Genomic DNA, 9,757 nt, shown 5'->3' with positions numbered 1-9,757 from the left:
CGTCATCCCGAGGGGGCGGGACCCGCCCGGCCCCCACCCGGGAGGAGCCCGCGGGGACTTCGACCCGGTTTCAGTTTAAGTTTTAGATTCAGTCCCCGCAGGGCCGGCGGGGCGGTGCTGACCGCGGGGCGGGGTCAGGGTCTCACACCATCCAGGAGATGTATGGCTGCGAAGTGGGACCCGACGGGCGCCTCCTCCGCGGGTATGAGCAATATGCCTACGATGGCGCCGACTACATCGCCCTGAACGAGGACCTGACCTCCTGGACCGCGGCCGACATGGCGGCTCAGATCACCAAGCGCAAGTGGGAGGCGGCCCATTGGGCTGAGAGAATGAGGAGCTACCTGGAGGGCCTGTGTGTGGAGTCCCTGCTCATGTACCTCGAAAAAGGGAAGGAGAGCCTGCAGCGCGCAGGTACTGTGCGCCCTGGGGCCATCCCCTCTCCCTCGGGCTGGGGCTCCTACAAGGAGACAGGACAGGGGGTCAGTGTCAGACACCCCTCCTTGGGGTCAGGGAGGGAGCCCCCTGGATGTCAGGTCAGGTAACAGAGGGACCCCCTCCTCTCAGGGTCAGTTAGGGGTGCAGGCTCTCCTCTGGGGCAGGGAGACCCCCTGAAATAGCCCATCAGCGGTTCCCATGGGCCCTGTAGGGGCTCTGGGACCCACGGGGACCTTGTCTCTCAGGCCTTGTGCGCTGCCCACACCCACTGTGTCTGAGGCCTCACCCCAGCTTTTCTGAGTCACGTGGCCTCCACCCAGGTCAGGACCACAAATCCCTTTTCTCCCCTCAGAGACCTGCCTCCTGGCCTGGGCTGTGTCTCTCTGATTCTAGAACTTTCTAAAGACTAGGAGGGCCTTCCAGGTGCCTCTGTCCAGGCTGATGTGTGTGCTGTGACATCAGCCTGACCTGGCAGCGTGACGGGGAGGACCAGACCCAGGACATGGAGCTGGTGGAGACCAGGCCTGCGGGGGACGGCACCTTCCAGAAGTGGGCGGCCGTGGGGGTGCCCCCTGGAGAGGAGCAGAGATACACGTGCCATGTGCAGCACGAGGGGCTGCCTGAGCCCCTGACCCTGAGATGGGGTGAGGAGGGGCCGTGGGCACAGAGCCTCTTCTCAGGGCAGCAGGGCCCTGGGGGACCTCAGTGGGGTTGGGGCTGAGGCCTGGGGTCAGGGCCCTCACCCTCCCTTTCCTTCTCCCTCCAGAGCCGCCTTCTCACACCTTCATCATCATCATGGGCATCGCTGGGGGCCTGGTTCTGCTGGGAGCCGTGGCTGGAGCTGTGATGTGGGGGAGGAGGCGCTCAGGTGGGCAGCGGAGGGGTCTGTGTCTCTTGTTCCACTGGGAGTACAAGCCCAGGTAGACGTGTGTCCTGCCTCATTCATGGGAAGCACCATCCCCACACGTGTGATGGCCAGTGTGGGGTTCTCTGTGCTCACACTTACTCTGTAGTGAGGCCTGTGGGAAAATGAGGGACCCACTTATCACCTGATGATGCTGGTGGTGGGGACCCCGTTCCCAGCAGCCCCAGGTCAGAGGGTAGGTCCCTGCTGAGGACTGACCTCCAGGAGGGTGGTGGGTCCAGTCCCCACACATGCACTTCCCTCAGGTTTCCTGGTCCTGCCCTGGGTTTATACACAGGGTTCTGGAAACTTCTCTGGGGCCCAGGACTACTTCCTTTAGGACGTCATGGCCCTGCCTCCTCCCTGGTCTCTCATGGAATGTTTTCTTCCCGCAGGTGGGAAAGGAGGGAGCTACGCTCAGGCTGCCAGTGAGTATGGAGGGGTGACCCCTGAGTCCCTGTTTCAGTGCATTAGGGAGCCATAGGAGAGACCCCCACCTCCCCATAGTTCCTCCTTAGTCTCCTGTCCTAGGCCTCTAACCCCGTCCTGGTGTGTCCCCCTCAGGCAGTGACAGCGCCCAGGGCTCTGATGTGTCTCTCTCAGCTTCTAAAGGTGAGACCCTGCCAGGGGGAGGGGTGGGCAGAGGGGAGGACTGGGTGGTTGGGGGTCTGTGGGACACTGTGAGCATGAAGTGGACTCTGAGAATGTCACCAGTTACAGCCACTGACCTGAATGTGTTCATGATGCTTGTCCTCCACAGCGTGAGGCAGCTGCCTTGTGGGGACTGAGTGATGGAAAATGTGTTCACGCTCCCACTTCCTGACTCAAGAACCTCTGATTGGGGGGCTGGCCCAGCCCTGCTCCCCACACTTTCCTGTCAGCAGAGGCGGGCTGGGCCCTCCCCATCCCTGCCTTTACTGCCCAGTGCTCTGAGCTACAACTTCCTGCTCCATATTGAAATGAGACTCTGGCTGTGACCTTGTTTGTTTACTTGTTGCCTTCAGGGTTGTGGGTTAATTAAAGGGGAAGATCGTAAATTCTGAGCGGAAATAAATTGAAGCATCAAGAGATTTCCAGAACCTTGTGTATCTGTGGTTGTTCCAGGTGGGACGGGAGGGGCTGTTAGGACAGAGTGTGGTTGGGGCCTGTGCCTGGTCAGTACTCAGTGCATCGTGGGCTTTGATGTGGTCACTCCTTTGCCGGGTCCCCTCTCTGCTCCTCTGACCTTGTCCCTCAGTGGAACCCTGTCCCACCAGGACCTGTGGTCACAGGGACTCACATCCCCCAGGCCTTGTCAGGTGTCGTAAAGCAGCACATCTCCAGGACCCTGGACACAAGGCCTTCCTGGGGCAGGTCAGCCTGGGCTCAGGCCTGGGTCCCACCCTTGGCTCTCATCTCCTGGTTGTTTGTTATTTCTTTGCTTTGGTGGATGTTATGCTTGTTACTGTGTTTGTGTGTGAGTTTTGTTCTCTTTCTCTGGGTGTCCCTGTCTTATAGCAACAGGAGTCATTTTGCCCGTCATTGTCCCACAGGCCCAGGGCCCCTGCACACAAGACCCCGCGGTGTGGAGATGGGTGTTCAGGCTTCTCCTGCTCCTGCCTCCTTCTGGGCCTGATTGTTCTTCCGTCTTTCCCTGAACTCAGAGGATTTAGCAGGAGCAGGATTCCTCCTCTGAGATCAGTTCCTGCTGGGACTGTGCTCTGCCCGCTGCCCTCTCTCCCGTCCTTCCCTCTAGTGCTGACCCCATGGGACCCAGGATGTCAGGAAAGAGGCTGCTGGAGGTTTAGGGGAGCAGCGCTGTGAAAGTGCAGGTGCAGTGTCGGCCCCGGGTGCACCCTGAGCTGCGGCAGCCCCAGGACAGCTGTGCTGGGGCCACAGCCATGAGGACACTGTGTGTGGGACAGGGACGGGTTCTCTGATGGCGACCCCTCAGCCAGGACTTTGTGACCGTGTGACAGCTGTTCCCTCTGGAACGCACAGGGACCTTGGAGGTACTTCAGATCGGGTCCTGACCCCACAGTAATTCCAACATTGACATAAACCGAGGCTCAGATGCTTTGGCTTCTTCCTGTACATAAACGTTATGCTTACACTGTACTGGCATGTACTCAGTGTCCAATAGTTTTATGTCTAAACAATAATGTGCACACCTTAGGTAACATGTGCTTCATTGTGAAAAATGCTCACTCTCACCTGTGTCACAATCTACTTGCTGGTGGAAAGCCTCACCTTCCATTGAAAAGCCCACAAGGTCTGTGACGCACAGGAAGTGAGGCGGCTCCACCTCAGGGAGCTGAGAGCAGGCCACGCTGCAGGCCTCACAGAGCGTATGTTCTATTGCACAGAGACAGGCTGCATCCTTTCCCCACAGCCAGTGAGGCGTCTGTGCTAGAATGGTGAGTGCTGTGGGGGAGGGATCCTCTGTGGGTGTGGGGGAGGGAAGATGGCTTTTTTTGTTTGTTGGTCCTCAACTGAGGATATTTTTCCATTGACTTTTAAGGAGAGTGGAGGGGGAGGGGAGAGACAGAGAGAGAGAGAAACATCCATGTAAGAGAGACGCATCTATTTGTTGCCTCCAGCATGGGGGTCCCATGGAGCCTGCACCGAGGTACATGCCCTTGACCGGAATACAACCTGTGACCTTCAGTCCGAGGGCGGCACTCTATCCATTGAGCAAAAGTGGCTGTTACGAAGGCGGCTATTTTATGTTCCAGGGACAGCATGGGCCTCACTGGGAAGGTGACTTGAGGAAAGACGAGAAAGTGGTGAGTGTTTACCCATGAGTATGTGTGTCGGGGGCAAGTTCTCTCTAGGCGGGGAGACTCCAGCGGAAACGCACTGGGCAGGGAGCACGTCTGTGTGTTGGGAGCAGCCAGAAGGCCAGTGTGGTGACGCAGAGTGCAGTGGACAGAGTCAGGTACACACCGCCTCAGGTGGGGCTGGGGACGGCGGAGGAGTTTTGAGCAAAGATAGATGTGATTTCACTTTTCTTTTTAAAAGAATCAGTCTGACCCGGCCAGCATGGCTCATGGTTGAGCCTCAACCTATGAACCAGGAGATCACTGTTTGATTCCTGGTCAGGGAACATGCCTGGGTTGCAGGCTCCATCCCCAGTGTGGGGCCTGCAGGAGGCAGCCCATCAGTGATTCACTCACATCATTGATGTTTCTATCTCCCTCTCCCTTCCTCTCTCTCAAATCAATAAAAATATATTTTTTTAAAAATAAAAGGGTCATGCCCTAACTGGTTTCACTCAGTGGATAGACCATTTGCCTGCGGACTGAAGGGTCCCCTGTTCGATTCCGGTCAAGGGCATGTACCTGGGTTTAGGGAGGGGGTTTGCAGGAGGCAGCTAATCCATGTTTCTCTCTCATTGATGTTTCTAGTTCCCTATCCCTCTCCCTTCCTCTCTGTAAAAAATCAGTAAAATATATTTTTTAAAAATAATAAATAAAAATAAATGAAAGGGTTAGGCTGGCTGTTGTGCTGAGAACAGTACCATGAGGAAGGGCCCCTGAGGCTGCAGGGAGTGGAGCCGGCACTTCCCCGTGTCCCAGGGAGAGAGGCTGGTTTGCGGGGATGTGAAGGGGAAGCAGTGGGAAGTGGCTGGACACAGAACATGTGGACAGATGGATGTCACAGCATTTCTGAGGGAATCTGGGGTGGGAGCTGGAGGGAGGGAAGACACCCCAAAGCTGTGCCATGCAGGTAGGAAGATGGGGCTTGTTGTGAGCCTGTGGGGAGCAGGGGGAGGGGGTGGGTGGCCTTCCCCTGGAGAGAAGGGAAGGGGAGCTGTCGGGGTCGCTGGTCGCTGAGTGTGGGGACCTGTAGGAGGAAGGTCAGGCTGGAGGAACAGGTGGGAGGGGGCAGCAGACAGGACAGTCACAGCCTGGAGCGAGGATGAGGCCCCAGGGACCAGGGGGTGCAGGAGGGACAGGAAGGAGGAGTGAGCACGGAGCTGGGGCCAGGTAGGCTCCTCAGACCACACACCCCGAGCCCACGGCCCAGTTCTGGCGCGGAGCCCAGCGAGTGGGGCCTGTGCGCGGGAGGGGCCTGGACGTGGTGCTGAGACGCAGGGGCTGCCGCATTAGTGACCGGCTGTTGCTGATGTTGCTGGTCTTCAGGTCACACATTCGATAGTGAGAGCCTGACCAGGTGCCTGCATGGCTGCATCAGCCTCCCCGGAGGGCTTGGTTAAAGGGGGTGCCTTGAGACTGAGCCCATCCACCCGGGCATGTGGGGGGACGCACGTGGCTCCCCACCCGCCGCCCGCTGTCCTGCGTGGGCTCTCTGGTTAGTCCGCCGCCTCCTTAGATGCTGCCCTAGTCCCCAAGCTTGGGACAAGGGACTTCGTCGTGGGCGCAGAGAGGCCGGAGTGGGAGCGGATCCCGAGCGCCGTCCATCTGAGAAGGTCAAGGCCCTTTGCAGAGCTTCTGCCACAGGCCGCCTGTGCATCCTGCAGCGCCTTTGTCAGCAATGGCTGCCATCCCGGGGAATCGGTGATGGTGGTGATGGCGCCGGTGGCAAGACCTGCTGCCTCATCGCTCTTAGGACCCGTCCCCAGGGGTGCAGGGACCACCGGTGCGTGGGAACGAGGGGGCAGGCACGGAAGGGGGCGGAGAGCAGGCCGAGCGGGCTTTGGGGGGCACAGCTGGGCAGGAGGGGGATGGTGGCTGGAGGCCCCTCTCCTGCCCGGACACGGATGTTCTCCGGATGTGTCTCTCCACTGACAGCCCTGAGAGTTTAGAGAACATCCCAGAGAAAGGGCCTCAGCAGGTGAAGCGTTTCTGTCCCCATGGGCCCATCGTCCTGGCTGGGAGCGAGGAGGATCTTGGGAAGGATGAGCCCATAGGGGAGCCGCCAATTGCAGCAGGAGCGGTGAAAGCGGAAGAAGGGGAGAGATGGCCACAGGACTGGCGCTTAGGGGACACGGAGAGCTCAGCAAAGACCGAAGATGGAGGGAGGGAGGTTTGGAAATGGCCATGGGAACTGCTCTGCAAGCCAGACGCCGGAAGAAGAAATCGGGGTGCCTGTGTGGAGAGCCTGCTGGGAGCAGTTTGGAAGCGATGTTTATTAATCTTCGTGTATGACTCCGGGCCTTGTTCCTTTATCTGTAATTTACCTGAGATTAGAAATCGGAAGTCACCTTGCTACCAGTGTTTAGGAGCCAACAATGATTATGAAGGAGCCAGCCCAATGGCCCACCGGGTCTCCTGCCACCGCTCTCCCAGCCTCCTCTGCGCTCCCACCTGACAGGCCAGGCGCGGATTCAAGCAATTCCTTCCCTTCCTGCTTCTTTCTAGAAGGAGAAATGGTAGCTTTTGTGAGTGAGGCTGTAACTACTTCATCGCTCACGTGCTTGTCTGGCATCTGTCAGCTGCAAGGGCCTCTGGGAACTGCCCTTTCAGGGCTGGACTCCTGAGCAGGTTTCCTGGTCGGGCCTCTGGCGGGGGCATCCAGGTTCCCAAAGTGCTCAGCAGAGAGGCCCAGGGCCTGCAGCTGTGGCCGTCACAGTTCTGTGCTTCATGGTAGTTACCATATAGTCACTGTGTAATGAGCGCCACCTAATGTATGTCCCCAAAGCATAATATATCTACACAACTAGATGTAGTATTTTTGTATAATTGGATTTCCTAATACTGATATTTGTCATCCCCACAGAAAGTGTAGTGGGTTTTTTTTTTAAAAAAAAGAAAGTGTATTGGAAAATAAAGTCAAATGGAAAATTCAAAAGTAAAAAAGGTGATACCTTGGACCTGGCCGGGTTGGCTCAGTGGACAGAGCATTGGCCTGCTGACCGAAGGGGCCCTGGTTTGAATCCTGTCAAGAGCAGGAACCTCGGTTGCAGGCTCCTCCCCAGCCCAGGCCCTGGTCAGGGCTCCTGCAGGAGGCAACCAATGGGTGTGTATCTCTCACATAGATGCTTCTCTCTGTCTTTCCCTTTCTCCTCCACTCTCTCTCTCCCCGGGAGGAGTTGGGGGCGGCGGCGGCGGACTCCGCGGCCAACCCAAGCAAGGGCCTCTTTCCTTTGCGCATCTGTTTCCAGGGAGACGAGAGCGCCTGCCCCACCCGGGACTTCGTGGTGGGCGCACCCACCCTGCGCTCCATCCGCATGGCGCCCGGCGACATCATCCAGATCCCCGGCAGCCGCGAGTTCGACGTGAACTTCCTCTCAGCGAGAAGCTGGCCCTGTTCCTGCGCGTCTACGAGGAGAAGCGCGAGCGGGAGGACTGCTGGGAGAACTTCGTGGTGCTGGGGCGCAGCAAGTCCAGCTGGAAGACGCTCTTCATCCTCTTCCGGAACGAGACGGTGGACGTGAAGGACATCGTGACCTGGCTCAAGCGCCACTGCGATGTGCTGGCCGTGCCCGTGACGGTGACCGACAGGTTCCAGGTTCGGGATCTGGACCGGGGAGTACAAGTGTGAGATCGAGCTGCGCCAGGGCGAGGGCGGCGTCCGGCACCTGCCGGGGGCCTTCTTTCTGGGGGCCGAGCGGGGCTACAGCTGGTACAAGGGGCAGCCCATGGGGGCCAAGCGGGGCTACAGCTGGGACAAGAGGCAGCCAAAGACGTGCTTTAAATGTGGTTCCCGGACCCACCGGAGCGGCAGCTGCACGCAGGACGGGTGCTTCAGGGGCTGGGAGGAGGGACACCTGAGCCCTTACTGCTGAAAGGCATTTTGTGCAACCTCTGTGGCAAGTGGGGCACGCCTTTGCCCAGTGTCCCAACGCGGTTCACAATTCCGTGGCACCTCCGCTGCCAGGTGTGGCTGGGCACTGAACACCCGCCTGCCCGCCTGCCAGGGTGAATATAGAGCCAGTTTACCCCTCTTAAGCGCCAAAACTTTTTTTGAAACCATTTTCTATCGTGTTTGAAAGAGAACTTTTTAAACAAGAGCTATCTCTCTCTGCCTTCTTAAGCCGAGTGTACTCCATTTCAGGCTTTTCTGAGTTGGTGACTCTCATCAGTAATGACTACCGACAACTGATAGTGTGCAGATATGTCGCCAGTCCCTCTGTTGAATTTTGTTTTAGATTTTTGTAAATGGGGGACGGGGGGTTTGTACTTGTTACTCCCTATGTCTTGTCTTGGGCTGCCTTGCTCATCTTGATGTCCTAGCACTAAGTTCAGAGCCCAGCACGTGGTAGACACTGCGCTCCATCAGTGTTTGTTGACTTGAAAACGTTGTTGACTGTGACTTCTGTCAGGATGTCCAGCTTGTGCAGCTCTTTTTCCCTCCCCCTTATAATTTGCTGCTTCTAATCTGTGTGGTCTGAGAATTTGTGAAACCAGTGTTGTTAGAAGTGTATGTAATCTGAGTCAATAAGCTCTGCATGGTGGCCAAGGGCCTCTCTTATGGCATTAAAACACATGGACTTTGTGACAGCTCTTTTGGTGGCTTAGAAGAGCCACACAATTATGGAATCTAGAATTTTCCTGTTGGAAAGAATCTAGAAGTTGGTTTACACCAATCCCCTGGTTTTCCAACAGTGAAACAGGCCCAGAGAGGTTAAATGACTGGATCATAATCACATAGCTGTCTGGTGCCGGAGCTAGCCTAGAGTTCCCTGACCCCAAGGCCAGTGCTCATTCCACTACCTCTCACACTTCACAACATTGTCCTCAACACTTGAGGGCCCAGAAAGTCTGATCTCTCCAGAATAATGTGCCATCTGGGCCAGAAAACAGAAAAAGAAGATTTCACAGGGGGTTTCTGAATACTTGGGAGACAAAGAAGGGATAAAAGAACATAATCCAGGGTGCACTCGTTCCCTGGGGTGTCACACCTGGGTTACAGTGTGCCTGTCCTTTGGGGGCCTTTCCCTTCCCCATTCGTTACCACCAGTGAGAAATGGGGGTGCTCCTGTGTGAGGAAACCTAGTAAAGGTTTACATTTGCACCTTAGTCTCAATAGTTAGACACCCCAGAGAAGCAGCTAATGGAGTTCATCTGCAAACTCCTGACTCTCAGGAGAAAGGCTGTTTTAACCCAGAATTGTGAGTTGTTAACTTTAAAATGTACTTGTGAAATAGGCCATGCGAGAGAGCATTGGGTCAACTGTTATCAAGTTAAAGGAGAATAGACAATACACTACTTTGGGTTTTTGTCTTCCCTTTGCATTCAGTTTTGCTATTTCCTTGTGGCTTGGAATGTAAAATCCATTGTTAAAAAGTTTTGTTCTGAATAAATATTTATCTTTTGTATTGCTAAAAAAATAAAATAAAAATGCTCCCCAGTTCATCAAGACATCCATCTTACATCTGAGTTACACTCCAGAAGAGGAGAGGGCAATAAGAGAGTGCTGTCTCACCCCTCTGTGCTTCGGTTTCTTCATCTGTCAAGTGGAAATCATGGTAACTACCTCTCATCCCAAAGGATCACTTTGAGGATAAAATTAGAACTGACCACCTGATAA

General features: G+C 56.0%; 1 protein-coding gene and 1 pseudogene across 7 annotated transcripts in view; both read left to right on the top strand.

Moving 5' to 3' along the window:
* Positions 1-2,412, top strand: part of LOC102251204 (patr class I histocompatibility antigen, A-2 alpha chain-like) — a 17,078-nt gene extending 14,666 nt beyond the window's left edge. The window contains exons 4-8 of one of the 7 annotated variants that reach the window (XM_014532245.1): positions 896-1,082; positions 1,205-1,306; positions 1,738-1,770; positions 1,907-1,954; positions 2,103-2,374. In XM_014532245.1, the coding sequence (XP_014387731.1) occupies positions 896-1,082; positions 1,205-1,306; positions 1,738-1,770; positions 1,907-1,954; positions 2,103-2,107 (375 nt within the window). In that variant the 3' untranslated portion in view covers positions 2,108-2,374. Of the gene's footprint in view, positions 1-138; positions 415-790; positions 841-895; positions 1,083-1,204; positions 1,307-1,737; positions 1,771-1,906; positions 1,955-2,102 lie in introns of those variants that run through there. The other 6 variants (XM_014532247.1, XM_014532248.1, XM_014532246.1 and 3 more) reach the window with 6 other exon arrangements.
* A 3,643-nt stretch (positions 2,413-6,055) lies between these two features.
* Positions 6,056-8,121, top strand: LOC102250615 (annotated as a pseudogene).
* Positions 8,122-9,757: the final 1,636 nt, after the last annotated feature.

Source organism: Myotis brandtii, unplaced genomic scaffold (assembly GCF_000412655.1).
Source record: "Myotis brandtii unplaced genomic scaffold, ASM41265v1 scaffold867, whole genome shotgun sequence".
Classification (NCBI taxonomy): domain Eukaryota; kingdom Metazoa; phylum Chordata; class Mammalia; order Chiroptera; family Vespertilionidae; genus Myotis; species Myotis brandtii.
This window is presented reverse-complemented; position numbering and strand designations above follow the sequence as displayed.